This window comes from Dunckerocampus dactyliophorus, chromosome 13 (assembly GCF_027744805.1).
Source record: "Dunckerocampus dactyliophorus isolate RoL2022-P2 chromosome 13, RoL_Ddac_1.1, whole genome shotgun sequence".
Lineage (NCBI taxonomy): Eukaryota > Metazoa > Chordata > Actinopteri > Syngnathiformes > Syngnathidae > Dunckerocampus > Dunckerocampus dactyliophorus.
In genome coordinates, this window is record NC_072831.1 from 13,527,467 (window position 1) to 13,545,388 (window position 17,922).

General features: G+C 40.4%; 1 protein-coding gene across 8 annotated transcripts in view; it reads left to right on the forward strand.

Moving 5' to 3' along the window:
* Positions 1 to 3,118: 3,118 nt before the first annotated feature.
* Positions 3,119 to 17,922, forward strand: part of sntg2 (syntrophin, gamma 2) — a 55,608-nt gene continuing 40,804 nt past the window's right edge. For 4 of the 8 annotated variants that reach the window (XM_054796239.1, XM_054796241.1, XM_054796243.1 and 1 more), the window contains exons 1-4: positions 3,119 to 3,469; positions 16,650 to 16,787; positions 16,900 to 16,956; positions 17,068 to 17,121. In XM_054796239.1, the coding sequence (XP_054652214.1) occupies positions 3,401 to 3,469; positions 16,650 to 16,787; positions 16,900 to 16,956; positions 17,068 to 17,121 (318 nt within the window). In that variant the 5' untranslated portion in view covers positions 3,119 to 3,400. Of the gene's footprint in view, positions 3,470 to 16,648; positions 16,788 to 16,899; positions 16,957 to 17,067; positions 17,126 to 17,922 lie in introns of those variants that run through there. The other 4 variants (XM_054796240.1, XM_054796244.1, XM_054796245.1 and 1 more) reach the window with 4 other exon arrangements.

Below are 17,922 nucleotides of genomic sequence, written 5' to 3' on the forward strand. Positions count from 1 at the left end.
TCCAGGCCATCATGTCACTCCAGAGATTTTGCGTCACCGGCAGTGATGGCAGTAACGCATTATTCTAAAATGACCACTTTTTTCAGTAACGAGTAATCTAAGGCGTTACTCTTTCCAAACCAGTAATCAGATCAACGTTAATTACCCAAGTCACTGTGCGTTACTATTTTTGTCATTTTCCTTACTAAAACCATATACTGGATTTGCTTTCTTCTCCTCTTCTGTGATGTCATGCATGCCGCAAGTCATGTTTTCAGCATGAGGACAACTCACGTGTAGCAACACGCAGCAAGCAACCTAGGCTGTTTTACTGCAGGAAACCCATCGCATTCATCATAAGTTGGTAATAATTTATAAATACTATGTAAAATGTACAGTACACATGTAGCACTGTTAGAAAGCCCACCATTTTTACATGTTTATATCTTTATGCTTTCCCGATAATGTTCTTTCATCAGATTTCTCACTGTGTGATTCTCTGGTCCTTTAAGCCACCCTCGTTGTGTGCTGAGAAGCTAAAGTGAAACTTACATATAACTTTCTTTAGATGTCGCCACAGCTTGATAAATCCAACAAATAGAAGACAAACTGCCACACTAGTGGTGAGTAGGAATATTTTTGAATCGCAGGCACAACAAATACATGTGAATTTCAGAAAGCTGACTCAATTAATGATGCATGCCCCGAGCTCAGCTTCTCTAAACAAATACACGCATACCTGCAGTGGTTGGATTTTGTTCTGTTTTGAAGAAGAGTTGAAGTGTCTGACAGTTTGAATAATTTTGTAAATAAGCTCTGTGAGGCGCCAAATCAAATTAGCTACCATACCAGCATGAATAACAGTGCAGCCGTCGTATCCAAATGTAGAACTTGGCTTTCTCACAAATCCAAATCATCTGCAGCACCTCACCAAAATGCAGTCGTAATGACATTGATTTATGTCTTTTACAAATGGAGCCTCTAAATTGTGCTTTAACTTGATATAGTATGGATCTAAGTTTCTATATTTCGTGTAACATGATGGCTGTTTGTACAGTAGCTATCTTGAACTAAATAAGTAAGAATTCGTGATGCATATGTAACCCGACTGGTCCACTCCTGTACACGCCCAGGGCTTGAACGAGGGTCTGCACTTCCTTTTTGGCACAGTGGACAATAATGAACAGTCTGATACTTCAGGGAGAGAAGTCTACTCACGCAGCCATCCATGCTGGTATCAGTTACACGGATCTACCCAATCTATGTTCCTAATGTGTGTTCCTTTTTAAAGTGAATGTAAAATATAGCCGCAAGACAGTGAGGACACAAGAAAGGAAAAGATCTTTGGGTTGAACTCTTGTCAGTCGGGGATTTCTGTCTGATGATTTGATGAGTCACTTGACTGATGACCAAATTGTTGTGAGCACTTTCACAATAGGAGGAAGACTGAAGCTCAAACACTATACAGCAAATATTTGCAGGCCTATAAAGTCTTCCCAGAAGGGGTGAACATTTTAAAACGAGTTCCATTCGTCTTTGTCCAGCCTATTTATCCAATAACTGCACCCACTAACACAATATGAGGTTTGGAATGTGTTTGTCAATCCTCATAAGCTCCAGAGAAACAGACGTTTCTGGACTTGAATTCACTGTTGACTTGTCTGAAATAACCATTAAGGGTCAAAGCAAATTGTTCAATTTGGTCATTTCCAAAGAAAAACATCATTTATTTGCCATTAGAGACAGAAATGAAGCAACAGTTTCTCCAGGGAGAGAAGTTTGATTGTTGCTTTTGCTGGAGCACAAGACTTTTCTAAGATTGGTATGAACTTTAAAAGCCTGTCAGCAGAAAAAGCCTGTGGGAACCCATGCAAACAAAAGGAAGTTGGACATAAACAGTACCGGGGATGACGCCTACATCCAGTACAGTAGAAACCACCCAATGTGACTCCATCCTTCAAAGGATAGTTGAGATTTTTTGACATGAAGTTGTCTGACATTTCCATCAGTAGTGGACTATTTCAACAGTGACTTAACCCCCTCCCCCATTTGCTCCCACGAATCATCACATACACACAAACAGAGAGGTGACAGTGCGCAGGGACAATGTGAGAGACAAATATAACGCCGAGCGATTTGTGAGGTCTGATTTTGAAGACAATTGAGAACCACTGTTATGTATTATGCTGACATTTTATGCTTTATTTGTCACGTTCTACTATGTTCTCCCCTTTTGTTTATCTTCCATCCAGAGCCCATGCTCCTGGCTGGAGGCGGAGCTGCTGAACGCACCTGAGGTTGATTTCCTCCGCCGACTATTAAGGCTGACTGCGGACAGCTGGGGAACGCCGGATTATTCTTATCGTCTCCATGCTTCTCCTGTGTTGCTACCCCGAGACCTGTTACCTAGCGTTCAGCAGCACCAGCCTTCAGCCGTTACTTAGTAGTCTATTTTTCCCATGGTGTACCCTTTTGTTGGCACCATCGCCTTGTGTTTAGTTTTGCAACAGAATAAAATTCTGTAAAGTCCCACCTGCCTCCTGCCTCTGCGTTCGGGATCCAGACCCACGCCACACCAACTCGTGACGTTATCACATATTTAGAAACTATTACACAACAAGGGTGAATGAGATGGGTTTTCGGGGGAGAAAAAACCCTCCTTATTTTGGGGGAGAAAAAGCACAAATGGGCATGTTTTCTCACAAATTAAAATATACAATATATATATATATATATATATATCCTGTATTTATATATTTTAAAATGTGATGAATGCCACAGTACATTGCAGAAATATGCAAAGATCCATTGTATGGCTGTGGGCTGAATAACATGACTGCACTGATCCAATTGTATTTTTCCGTTATTTTCTGTGCTTATTTTCACAAATGTCTGTGTTTTTTGTTGTGTTATATATTTTTATAGTGTTTCTGTATAAATGTTATATTGTTTACAAACAAAAACTCACCTCAGGGAATATGTTATCGGACACAAGAGGGCTTTGGATGTGGATGAAAGCTAATAGTAATTTTTGCTTTTGTTTTAATTAGAAAAAAATATTGGTATCAGACTTGATAACAGGAATACAGTATGTATGTACTTGGTATCAGATCGATTCCAACATTTGCAGTATCGCCAACCCCTGCAGATCTTGAACTTCTGTTTGACTGTCGTGAGGTTACAAGTGTGTGCCAATGAACGGGTTAATGTGACGTTGAGTTGTGAGGACGCCAGTACAGTCAGCGTGCAGGTGGCGCTGAAACTAGTGGCGTCTCCGCTGTGGATGCTACACTTGTACACGGACATCTTTGGAGGAGTGTGCCGGAGCTCGGATGTGACTTCTATTGTGTTTGAAGAGGACGCTCGTCAGTGACGTGACTTGCCAAAGTCCAGCGGAGAGCGGGAGAAGCGGCACTGGGAGATGAACGTTACCGGGAAACAACACCCCCAGTTTATTGAACGACCTGCCAGTCTTTTTCCACCCACATCGGTAAGTGAACCCACACTGTGCCATGTTGGAACTCCATTTTAGCCTCCTGTCATTACATACTGTATGTCGGGTAAAGAAGACGCCATAGGATTGTTTGACACCTTTTTAAACGACTATTCATTTTAGTTTAAATGAAACAAAACAGCTTAGTTCTGTTTCACTTGAATGTTCACATTTATGTTAATACTGTAGCATACGACCACACTCACACGCACACACACTCATATTTTGTGCATTAAAAACTAAAATAAAACTAGAATGTATATATATATTGATATAACATAGTATAGCAGTGGATCTCAAACGGGGATTGAAACCCACTTTTATATTATATATATATATATATATATATATATATATATATATATATATATATATACACACACGCATACGGTGATCGTGTTTTGGTCTGACAAATCTTCAGTATCTTTGGTGAAATGTAGAATTACAACAGCTACGGTACTGCTTGGACATTAAATGGGACCGATTATGCTTTTCCTCTTTTCAGACCTATAAAAGTTACAATGTTGTATCCTCGTGTTAAACTGTTAAGCGATGCCAACGATAATGAGGTTCGTTCAGATTATGTCAATTTTCACGAAATTCCATGTTTAACAGTGCATTCCGTTTTCATTGGCAAATTCCGTGATTCCGTCCGTGATTCTGTTAACAAGGCAAGTTGAGAACCACTGTCACGGTATTGTTTAACTGAGGATTTGGGGTTTTGTTGATCTGCATCATCAACACAAAAGCCCCATACAGACCTCCGGACATTATGGGATGTTGTATATCGGTAAGAACGACAATACTGAAAGTGTCTACACAAAGCGATGTTATCCTTCCTCAATGTAGCTGTACAGTACGTAGGGATGGGTACCGAAAGCGGTACTTTTATAGGCACCGACTGAATTCTGTTGATACTGCAGAGTTCACATAAAATCAAACGGTTCCATGGTTTGGTATCAAAATCTAAGCTTGTGAAGACAAAGCCAGAGGGAGGGGGGGTTGTTTAAGTCAACAAGAAGACCAATTAAAGACATAGAAGCAGAATTTTAAAAGCAATATTTAAATCGTCCCTCGCTATACAGCGGTTCGAATATCACTCCCTCACTACATCGTGGCTTTTCAAATAATAATTAATGACTAAATGATCGCTGTTTCATGGTTGACTATTATTAGTCCAAAAAATATTGAAACACAAGTTTTATGTAGTATTCTGGTCACTAAACACCAGTAATGTTACGACACATGACGTTTGATTACATTACCTTTCGCACTCCATGGAGACTGACTATTACGCTAACAGAGCCGAGCCGACATGCCATGGCTAAGGTCGAGTGAAAAAAAGGTTCTTCTCTCGTTCTGTTTGGAAGTGGTTAGTTTTTGTCTCCTTTGTCCTCCTTCCCCACTCCGTTTGAAACACTTGCTTCAGTTTAGAATAAGTAAATTGAAGAGGCTAACTAGTTAGCTCGCTAGCTTTCTCGGCTAGGAGTGTAAAAGTGACTATTTCATGTCTGCAGGGCTGTAATAACGTTAAAACCCATACGGGTTTTGGATGCTGTAACTACGAAAATATTCCATTTATTAACATTGACTCATATATCGTGGAAATTCATTTAACGAGGGCGGGTCTGGAACCAATGAGGGATTAAATGAGGGATTATTGTATCTGCCAGGTGGGCAGTATTTGAACACCAAAATGTTTTGTTTTGTATTCACAATTGAATTAAAATAGATCATGAAAATCATACATGTGTGTTCTGTAACAGGTACGTTCATGATAACATGCAATACCTACAGTATTTTGCCGTATTCTAGTCTTTTTTAGCATTACCGGAACTCCCTTCCTGGGTGCATTGATAGCAACATAGAAACGAAAGCCAAAACTATGTAGCATTAACTTTTCCAAACTCAAAAACAAAAACACAGCATCGCTAGCGGCGGCTCCAATATGTAGTGTTACCTTTCGGTTGTGGTCAGAGGCATTGAGAAGGTGGTGCTGACGCGCTGCGTGTGAGTGTGTGGTGAAGCTAGTCGCTAGCCGCCTAGTAGCTAGCCAGTGTGGTGTGGCAAAGTCAGCATAACAATGTTGATGATAATAATGTTGCTGTAGCTTGGTTATTATGTAAATGGAGCGTTGTTGGCGCTTTTAGGAGTTTTTTTCAGAAAGCTTTATAGGTGGAATAAGTGTTTCCCATTGCATGCATTCACAGCTGCTTCTTTTTAGCTGTTTTTATATCTTTAGAACGCACAGAAAAGAAAAAGACCTATGTGTTCATGTCTCACATAATTTCCTTTAAGTATTATGCCTAATATTTAATAGTTTACTTGCTTTTACACTGATAAGTATCAACTAAAACATGGCCTGTACAGTTAAACATGTGTTTAACTTGTGTAGTGAAGTATAGCCTGGGCCTGCACGTTGTGTCATCATATAAATGCACACAGAGATCACGGGGTCGGTATTTAATAAGTCACAGGTCTTCTTTTTGTGCCAATTTAGTAATGCCCCCATGTGGAGACACAACATTGTCAGCCTAATCAGGGATTTATGACATGTTGGCTATTTCTAAGAATGTAGCCTTTCCAGAGTGAATAAGACAACAAGGACACCTCAAGGATCACATCATTACAAATGGGATTAACTATGGAGGAATGCAATACAATCATCAGGCATCACACTCTGGCATATACCTTTCTAAATGAATAAGTATCAGTGATATGCATGTCATATAAACTTACGAAACCCCTGTGGTCACACGCCTGAGGTTGTCTCTTGGTCGGGGCTGCTGAAAAATAATTACAGTATATCCTAGTGGAGTGTGACTGGCGATGCTTTTGTAATTTGAACACATATACCAGTGTATATTTTCTTGGATCGACATGGGTAATTGGAATGCACACAAGCACACTTGATATTCCAAAACTGAATATTCAAAAGAAAATGTTACAGTAGGATGCTTATTTTGCTAGAATATTTAATTTCACAGAGATACACGGTCATTTAATGATCTTGTAGCAGAAATGACAAAACTCTTTTTTTCTTGCCCATCTGGAACATCTGCAGTTTGTAACTCCTATCTTTTCAATCGTTTTTTTATTTTTTATTTTGCCAAGTAGTCTGTGAGAAAACTGTTCCTGCTGCATTTTTCACATATGAAAATTGAGGAGTTTCCTTGCGGTGCTGGCAACTTTGTCGCGTCCAGGTCGGGAAGTGATCTAACCCATTTCTCCTCACATCTGCAGTGACACTGCATGATGGCCTCGGTTGTGGTTGAGCAGGCAAATTTGAAAAAGGCTTTTGTTCAGAATAATGTTTTTGCCCTCAGTAGACGTGCACCCAACACCCTGTGGAGGTTTGTTCTCTTGTTGGGCTGGTGGTGGTGGTGGTGGTGTTTGTAGAGAAGAGGGTACTGGTGAAACAAACAGTGGTCTGCCGGTCTGATTCCGGATTCCGTTTTTTCTGCACTTGTAAAGCCAGAGCCAACCGAGGCCTGACTCTTTCTCAGGGGGATGGTGTTTTTCTCTAGTTACACTGCAATCATGTATCTTCCGTACAGGATCCAAGCATTGACAGTGTGACACTATGCCACCATATATATACACAACGCTCTACTTGTAAGTAAGATAAGACAAAATAAATTCCACCCTCTGGTGTAGGTATCCAAAATTGCTAGTCAGGGAACCATGACGTGCCTTGGTCTTCCAATCCCAGGGTTTGGCCTTGGGGAGTGATGCCAACAAAACAGGATACCAGGTTGACAGCTTTGTTTTCACACCATCGTACAATTGCCGCTTTGTTTTGGCTGACTATGATTCATGCACCCTCTTACCTGTTTCTTCTGGCCTTTTTCCTTTAACACTGTCCATGTTCATCCTGATGGTGCCGATGTATCATATCCCTCTCTCCTGCGATACTGACAGGAGAGGCATAAGGCAGTAAGAACCAAACCAAGAAGAACCTTATAAACCAGGGTCATCCAGTGTGTATATCGCCTTACATTAAAGGAGGGCATGCCAGCTTTAGCATACAGTTCACAGTGGTGGCTACAGCCAGTGACAAACCTCAGAGCACAGCGGTAGACCGGAGTCAAGGAATGTCGGCAGCTGATTGAAGCGCACATATACACAACATCACCATAATGTAGTACAGGCAAAAAAAAAAAAAGTAGGCGACGTCAGAAGCTTCCTAGCGCTGAAGGAAAAGCATAACTTGTTTCTATGGTGGAAACCAAGCTTCAGCCTTTATTTGGAGATCAGATTTTCTACATGAACTTTGAAGGAAAGGTCCCCATCAACAATTAGAACCAGTTGCTTGTAGTTGATGGCCAGCTGTAAAGTTTACCATGGACAGTTCTAATTGAGGGATATCCTCAGAGGGAACAGATGCATTTGGAAAAAAAAAACATTAGTCTAGATTTTTTAGCATTTAAAATTAATTTCAATTTCTTCAGACAAAACTGCACCGTATCAAAGGCAGACTGCAAGAATTCAAAGGTCTGTGCAATCAAATGTGAGCAGCAGTAAATTCCACAGTACATGTTGTTTGCACACAGGCCATTCATGTAAATGGTGAACAGAATGGGCCCTAAGACTGAGCCTTGAGTTAGACGTTTTGTGACCTCAACAAAAGGTACAACTAACTCCAGCCATCTGAACACATTGCGTCCTATTTGCCAAATAATTTGCAAACCAAGGGGCAGCTTGTTTAGAGACTTTCTTTCGGACAGCAAACTGTAATCCACAGCATTAAATGCCTTGGACAGGTCAAAACAGAGCAACACAAAACCTTTGAGTCCAATGCCTCTAACACATCATTATAGACCTTCAGGGCAACAGCTGTGCTGCTTCGTAAAAAAACTAACGAAAGGGGGAATGTTATTTGATTTAAAAAAAAATCCTTCAGTTGATCTCAGACCAATTTTTCAAAATCTTTTGCCAAAATGTATAATTTAGAGATTGGCCTGTAATTATTCACAATTGAGGGTTCACCTCCTTTTAGCAGTGGGAGGACAAATGTGGAAGCTTACCATCTACCAACTTCCCCTTTGTACCTGCTTATCAAAGTTGATACACTCGTTTTCTGCACTTTTAACAATCAATGAAAATGACAAAATGTAGGTAATTATGGGCTGCTTCAACAGAGTAAGTGTCGTTTTTGAAACTCTTAGCAAAAGTCTTCAAAATGGAAGATTCTCCGTGACAGAGCCAGGCCGGGGTTAACACGATTCTGACATTCTGACAAATTATTGTTGTGCAAACTTCGGAATGAATAAAGTATCTATCTATCAAACATCCAGGGGGCTGAAGACAAGTATTCAAAATGTGTACAACAGGGTTTTGAGCAAAGTTTTGACCATATGGTGATGCAGTAGGTCTCAGAAATGTACGTCTCAAAGTTGATACCCATGGCCTTGTATGGTTCATAATTCTCTTGGATAAAATATTCTGTATCATTGTAAAATTGTACATACAGATACAGCAGGGTGCTGTTTTAGTTCAATCACTGGCACATGAACGCGGCAGGGAGGGACCTTGAGGGATGAGAACTGGACCATAGGGAATACTCCAGTTTTAATATTATAATTAATCCCTGTAGGAAAGAGAGATACAGTACATATATAAGATTGCATCATGCACAGTCATAATCAACTGGCTACAAAACCACGGGCGAGTTAAAGACTTTTTAGATGCTGTATTAATTATTTAAATGTCATGAGATAGCGAGTGTCATGAATCTGGATACATCAAACAGCAAGTTGCAATGTCGGTACAGACTGACTTGAAATGTTTCCATGGCAAATAAAACAACTCCTCTGCATTATTAATACCTACAGTGTTTCATTAGCATTTTTATTTAGATCCTAGGCAGGAAACTGATGGATTTTAACATCCCATTCATTTCCCATGAAGAGAGAAGAAACCTTGTCCCTTTACCAGCTGACATTGGTGTGGACACAGTCTGTTTCCACAGTCAGCAAGCATGCAGCCATTGCACTTCTAACTTTGATTGTGCACATGTGTGCGCATAATGAGGACTGCTGTTATGTTTTTAGATTGAACCTTTTTTAGCATTGTTTCCTCAACCAAGCACAAGAGTGCAAAGGTGTGATGCATTTTTTCACCCGAGTTTCCTGGCTTGTTAATAAGCAGGGTTACACAAAAATAACAGCACTGAGTTCCATGAAACCATTACTAGAGATGCAAGAACGCATTACATTTTAGTGTGAACCGGAATAAAAATGTGCATATTGGAAGTTAATTTCTGTTGTCTCCTACTGTTGTAAATTGACAAAAATGGATTACCGTTTGCCCCTCCAATCCATCGCGGTAGGGACGCATGCTCAGCGACCCACCGCCGATTCTCCATCCACCCACCTGGTGTGACTTTAAATTGGGAACATATGGAATCAGTTCGTTCTGAGTTTAGTTTGACGTTGTTCATTGTGATTCCCTGTGTGGTGCTCTTATTTTGTATCTTCAGTTCAGCTTGCAGTTTGAGTTGGTTGCTGGAACATTGCATTTCTTTGTTGGAAGTTCTTTAGTTCTGAGCTTATTCCATTTGATGTTTCCACTTTTTTGGCCAACGCTGGACTCTCACCCGTGTGTGCGTGGCAGTTGGAGGTCTAAGACGGATAGCCCGGAAAGTGGTTGGATTCGTCAGACTGGTGTCCTTCACTGCCTTGGTTGGCGGTGGAGGACACCGGGTTTGCAGACTGGGGTCCTGCTGGAGCGCCATCAAGCTGTGTGCTCTCGCATCAAAAGTCTCCTTAAAGAAGGCGTCTCATCCTCTGTAAGTTTCACCAGTCATATATGTTCTCTTGAAAAAGTAAGTCAAATATATTAGTCTCAATGAAAGTGATTTTATGGTTCCCCTTTTCATATCATATCGCCAATTGTAAATTAAAAAATGTAAACTTAATCTATGTGATCTGTATCGGCCGATGATGGGTATCGGAATCGGCAGCATAAAACCCTGATGGGAGCATCCCTAGTTGTGGCATGTCAGTCTATAATGCATTTGCCTTGATGACTTTAAGAAATGATGTGATTGATGTGGACGTGAGCTCTGTGAGCAGGCAAGCTGTGTCTCCAGGCTTTGTGCATCTGTGTTCGCTTGATATTTGTGCAGCTTCTCAAGGTTATCAGTGCCTGGAAAGTTGTCAGTTACCAAGGTGAAGGTGAAACTGGGAATGTTTGGTAGAAAAACACTGAGGAGACATCCGGGCTGTTGCTATATGTATGAAAAGTGTCGACTGTGAAAGAGCACTTTTTTTGGATAATGTTGGGACGTCATGTCAGTTCCAAACCTTTTCCGCTGTATCTACAGAGGTGCGTTGTCAGCACTATTCTGGTTGCAGCTCAATCTTTTACATTTTTTCACCAATACAAACATACTGTGTGTATATGATAGGGCATTGTCATCTGATGTGTCCTCTAAAGCAAATATTGTGATGCCTTTATATAGTAAGCAGCGAGCTGCATCCTCCTTCATCATGTTTGTCGTTTTGGCTATCGAAAAAAACAGATATGGGTGCTTTATCGCTCACAAAAAGGACATATTAATTAAACATCGATCCACCCTACTAAAACTCAATGACCAGTCAGCATGGTTTCTATGATAGGCTGACACGAGATTTTAATTGCATTGGCAGTTATGCAAATGCATGCGCAGCGCAGTAGCAAAGTGATGCGATCTGTTCCAGGCTAACAACATTAATCAGCTGTATCTGATTTAAGAATGTAAAATATGACCTAAAAAGAAAACGCAACCACGCACAACCAAACATGTTGTGTGTGCAGCATGTGTGTTTGTGTACGTGTGTGGGTTGGGCTAGATTGGGTTGATGATCACGTTTGTGCGCGTTTGAGAAAATTGAGTGAATTAATTTTCATAGTTTTTGGTATAATGATAGTATTGCATGTTACTTCTGAGAGCCTTGTCAGATGTGGATGGACAACCTTATGTAGTTGTACTTTAGGTCAGGAGTCGGCAACCTTTAGCATCAAAAGCCATTTTGCCTCGTCTTCCAGTAAACCCCCCGCCCCAAAAAAACAGTCTGGAGTCGCAAAACACTACACAGCTTATAAACTTGTAAAAATTGTAATCTTTTTTAAATGTTACCTGTTACAACAACAACATTCAACAAACAGATGTGCAGCGAGCATGTGTAGGCTCTGAAATAATTTAAACACTGAACTCCATAAGCATTTTTGAGTGGTTCCCATATTTGTTCAAAATTAAAGCAAAACGTAGTTAACTTTAACATAAAAAACTCATAAGATTTCACATTTATGCATATAAGTGTTGTTTGCTCAATAGCGTTTACACCTGTGCTGAATTGTCATCAGTAAGGTTCTGTCCTTGACTGTCTTTGCAGAGAGAGGTATTCTTTCATTTTCTCAATAGTTTCTTGTTTATTTTTTAATTGAGAGAATAGATACTGATATTTTTATGAATGATTATTTCATGTATTCGCCGTCTGTGAGCAACTTCCCACTCTTCCTACTCATATGCAGCCCAACTTGGCAACACCGGGCGACCTCGGCGATTAGTTTGTCATGGGCTCCAAACACATAGCAACAGAGCACTTCTCGTTATAAAAGATATTGCTTTGCTCTCATTCATTACATACTTTTATTTTATTGCGCAGTAACTTGCTTCTGACTCAACTCAAAACTCCCCTACCTTTTTTCTCTCCAGTGAAACTCGCTGTATACACTAGCCTACCTTGTTTTGTTACAAAAGCCAAACAATATTGTTTGTCATGCTATGTAATAAAAAAGTGAATTCAGCAATGCTTTAATTTTCTTATTATTTTTAATGCCTTGAAGAGCTATTTTCATAACCATATTCAATTCCACAAATTCATGTTTGTAACAAAATCTTATCATTAGAAAAAAAAAAATAAAGGATCGGGATCGGATCGTAAGCCAAAAAATGTGGATTGGGACATCCCTACTTCTGACTGTCATGTACATATGGGCGAGTGTCCAGCATTGGCTTCAGTAGCTGCCGTTTGATTGATGATCACATTATGAGCCTCGAAAACTCACCATATGCCGTCAAGTGTTCAAATGCCGTATTAAATGAAAGCTTTACAATGTGCTATCCCGGTGAGATGTTCTTTGTGGTATGTTTTGCAGCGTGCAAAACTGATATCACTCTCACAAACGGCAGGTACGCCTGCACAGTGTGAGGAAAGGAAAGTGGGCGGGACACGCTCGCTACAGGTTGCATGCTGCAGTCGTACGAGCCACAGGTGGTCGGCTTTTGTGATCGGCATTGAAAGGCATTTATCGGCATATGCCTACCACATGCTTTTTCACGGAAATCGGCCGATTTTGATCGGTGGCCGGAGCATCCCTACTATAATCCTTGCAATTCTGCTGTACTCAGTGTTCCAAGCGTCACTCGCTCGCAAACGTGACTGTTTTTTTCATTTTTTCAGAGTTCAACAGCTGCCGCTATGTTAATTAACATCCAAGCAGAAGTTGTAGTAATTCTACATTTGATCAGAGGTACTTAAGATTTGTCAAATTAAAACACGATCGCTGCATATGGCTTCCATCAGAACATGTGATAGTCCAGTCTAATTTGGATGCTTCCTCATCATGGGAGCTGTAGTTCTTTTAGCGTAAACGTAAAGCTAATGTACTGTAAACTGTTTTACATAACTGCACATCAACATCAATGATTAGTAGTAACAGCTACAACTGCCATCATTATTTGAATGTTTATCATTTTTAGTTTTTTTTTTTCAATTTGTGGAAAGTTCAACAGTTAAAAGCATCATGCTTGGGTCATGCATGCAAAGTTATAAATACCTGTGTCAGCTGAGTGTATCATGACACCCCTATATATAATTATTATTATGATATATTATCATAACATTAATGGTTAATTTGGTCTCAAATAATGTTGACAATAACATTGTTTATATAATAATTTGGGGGACATTAAACATTTCAAAGTGCACCTGCAATGTGTTGTGACTCAGTTCAGTTAAAAAGTCAGTTTGTCCAGTAATAAATTTTTCCATTGTTTGTTTAATTTTTTTGCAAAAATAAGTTGTAAAATCTTGTCTCGTCTCGTTCTCGTAGACCCAATCTTTTGTATCGTCTCGTGTCATGACACCGCTAATTATTACTGCAGCGGTCCCATGGCCACTGTCCTAGTGCATCTCTGCCTAATTCATTCTCGGATTAAGTTGAAGTTCCTACCGTCGAAAAATGTATATATTTGATCTTTGTGTCATGGGTGATTTTTATCACTTTAGTGGAATTCAAACACATACAGGTACCTACTGTAAGCTTTATTAAGGAAAGTCAGTATCAAATGTAGATGCTTACTTTGTATGGCATTCATGAACTGAATAAGCCTCACAAATCACCGTGACTATTTTTGGTGTAAAGCATTTGGAACAAATAAAATTCAAAGAGCAAAGCATTGTGGGGAAATGCTTGTTATCAACAGTGTTAAAAGGATACATTTCTACTGAGTGAAAGCAACAAAAACCTCAAACAGAAGAGGGGTTGGGCTCACTAAAATACAACTGCAAAATATTGCGTTGACTCATATCCTAGGGTGGTAATAATCTTTTGCTGTGAGACTGTCAAAAACATGCAGATTCAACTCTGTAGTAACTTGAAGGCATAGATTGGATTAGATTTTTTAAATGTACTTTCTCAACATTTCCATGCCTTGCTAAGGCATGCAAGAATATTTTTGTTATACTTCTGCTGTCTCCTCTCTGCGATGTCCCTGTGCATGCAAAACATCTTTACACTTGCACGCATTTTGCATTTTTGTCCTGCAATTTTCCGTGGCAATACGTGTCATTTATTTTTTCATGGTACACCTGCAAAGCCTAAAGACTACTTTGCCCACTGTTTGTGTTGTGTTTACGCATAAATTACGCCCTTGGCACGCAATTCTTGACCGCAAATGGTGTGCATTGGCACGAAATGACCACACTCCGCACGACTTACTTACACCTGGTCAAGTAGTGTGTACGTCTAGTGTACGACATAGTACGCGTGATGCACATTGTTCCAACATGGGTATGCGCTGTCACCACCACTTCCCTCATCCGTGAAGCAGTCGTGGCATTATTTGGTCCGTCTGTGTTCCGCGTGACACCATGCAACATCACCCCTAGCTTCAATAATTCCTGTATTTGCAAGGGACCTACAAGATGTTGAACTCCAGGGAAAAAAGCTCATGCAGAAAAGGAAGGTAGGTCTATATTGTCTCTTAGCAGCAGAGAAAATGCGCAAAGAGCAGGAAAGAAGCAAAAACCGAGAAAAAAAGAAGTCGCGGACAGTGTGGGAGAGGGAATTGCTGACTGGAAGACATCACATTATTATCACTTATTAACAGAAATTCACAAGGAAGATTCAAGAGGCTACAGAAACGACTTGAGAATTCCCCCCCGACTTGCTCCAAAAGGTGGTGGAAAAGTTAAGCCAGTCATGTGAATGACACAAGTTGAGACACACTTTGAAACGCACACATTGTTTAGGCATAGGCAAAATTTTGAACATTTCAATTTCTTTTGCGCACTGGCAAGCAGCCCTGCACAGTTTTCGCATACTTCACACCTGTTTACGAGCAATTTCTCCCCTGTGGGGAGAAAATGCGTGCAAGTGTAAACGAGGATTTAGGTTAACTGAAGACTCAGGGTGCATTGACACTCGGCAGTGACTACATGGGCACCACCAACCACCGCCTAAAATAATGCACAATGTAAGGAAACTTTCTGTAATACAGGGTTGTAGAAGGAAGTGAAGAGTGGGGACGAGATAACCGTATCAGGACATACTAACACTCGTCCATCCGAACCATGGTGGATTTTGGCGCAAGTCCCCTTCCCTCTTCCGACCCCACTTAGCCTGTGCAAACACTGACCATTCGCCACCTGGCCCGTTTGCTTGTTCCCTCACTTTTATTCTGCTTTATTATGGAAATTAATCACGAGTCATTTTGACTGTTTTTTTTGTGTAAGGTGCCTGCTGAAATTAAATATTTGGGAGGAGATCGATTGCATTAATGAAATGACACATCTTCATTACGGAGATGAATGTAGTCGTGAGTGTGCTGTTTTGGATCATTTTTAGTCTTTGTGTCTTATTTTCATAATGAATTTTTATTTTATAATGTGTTGATTATCATTAAGAACCTGCGAGGAGCGATATGCATTGCAGTCATTTTATGACTCGGCTACATTGCACGCGTGCATGTGCATGTGCATGTGCATGTGCATGTGCATGTGCATGTGCATGTGCATGTGCATGTGCATGGACGTTCACACAAGCCAAACGTGCCCGACTTTAGTTTGAAGTGAGCTCAGGCACGGCCTCATGTGAGTATACAGTAAATCCAGTTCAAATGTCAGAGTGTAAGTACGAGCTAAATTGCCTGTATGTGAATGTGAGTGTATTTGGTTGACAGTATCAGTCATGTGATTGATTGATTGATGATACAGTAAGTCCAGGCTGTATGCTGCCTCTGTGAGACTCAGAACAGGATAAGCAGTACAGACTATTGATTCGTGGATTAATTAAAAATCCCCCTTCAATTTTAAGTAGCTAAAAGATGCCACTTAAAGTTATAATGTCAGGAACGCATTCAAAGGTTCTTGTACTTGTCTGTTATACAGTAGATTTTTGGAGTTTTGCCAGACAAGGGAGGTGAGAAAGAGCAGTTACATTGCCGGACGAGCGACTTTAATCAGTGTAAAACTTGAAAGAACTCCATCCGGCAATCACTTGCTGATAAATCTGGCAGACAAAACGTGGTGGAAATCCAATTAATTGGAAAAGCTCAGGGGTGCAGTTGTTGGAATTCTTATAGTTTAATTCCAGTTTGTGCTGAAAGGGAGCAGTGAGAGATCACAGAGCATAACATGCATTTAATTTAGAGAGAGGAAATGAGCTGTCTCTTTTACTGATATTTTCACCTTCTGTTGTGGTGTTACGGTTCAGAAGTGAATGACTTCTATTACTTCTTCCCAACATCAGAAGTACAGTATCTTGTGCACCAGTGTTCACGCATTCATTACGTTAAACAAAGCAATTAACCCTAAGCTACACTTATTTAGAAAATGGGCTTACACGTTCATTGTGTACATAATTGGTTTCCTCTGCAAAATATCAATGCTCTTCTCAATTTCAACAGTTGAAATCTGGAATTGCTTTGCTGTACAATGAGGAGACCACCAATTCCTATGACGTCTGCCTGAAACTGACCAATGAGGTATTAACTATACAGAAGCTGGACGTGGTTTGCACTGGGGGAAGTGAATCTCAAGTAAATGTAAGTGCCCTTGGGGGATTCAGACTTTTATTATGATTAGGTGCATAATTCCTTACCACCACATCACATTCACAATATCCCTTTGCCAATAAAAATCTCCCACTTTTTAAAGTACAGAACTGTCGTACTCCGAAGACAGGAAACTGGCTGTCTGGGATTAAGCATCAAAGTAAGCACATGCATGTTTATTATGAAGACATCCAAGCGGAAATGAAAAGGGCTTTGTATGGAAAAGGTGACAAGGTTTGTCAATTTCATCGGTTTCTCTCCTGCTTTTCAGGGGGGTGCTGAGCATAACGTGCCTGTGGTTATTTCCAAGATATTTAAAGCTCAAGTAGGTAAGAATGTAGTTCATCCCTCTTAAAAGTAAGGGTGTCCCAATCCGATATTGATATCGATATCAGTCCGATATCAGCAGAAAAAAACGGTATCGGATTATATTGGCCTCCATCTAAAATCTCTGATATTGGGACTTCAATACAAGCAGTCCATTCCAAGGTCCGCGCCAGCACTTCTGTCCAGCAGCCCACGTGATCACAAGTGTGTGCTAACGTGTTTAGCAAGGAGTATAGTGATGGCAGCCGTGTGGCAGTACTTTTTGTTAAAGTCAGAAAAAGACGTTGAAGCCGAGTACAAAACTTGTCATGCACATGTTTACCGCGGTGGTACAGAACCGGGGAAATTTAATACGACCAGCCTCATCATGCATTTGAAGCAGGATTTTCACAACACCACGGCTTCCTCAAACATCCACCGCTGTTCGACACATTTAAAAAGTGTATGAAACTCGCACAGGACGGCAAAAAGTCATTGACTATAACAGGAAGGAGCCGGCTCCTGTTGGAGATTAGTAATGTCAGGTTTAAAAGCTTTATTGAGCACCTCAAGCCTCGCTACATTTAGCCTATTGTCAGTAAAACTACTGTATAGATCAGATGCATCAAGAAGTAAATGGATTTTCTCATTCCTCTGTTTGAGTCATGCTGATATCGGATTGATATTGGTTTTGTCCAATGTTCAAGGCTGCAATACCGGAATTGTATCGAAAGTGGAAAAAGGAACACATCTGTACCCCAATTGGAACACCCCTACTTAAAAGTACACATCTAAAAGCCTTTGATGAAGGTGACTACAT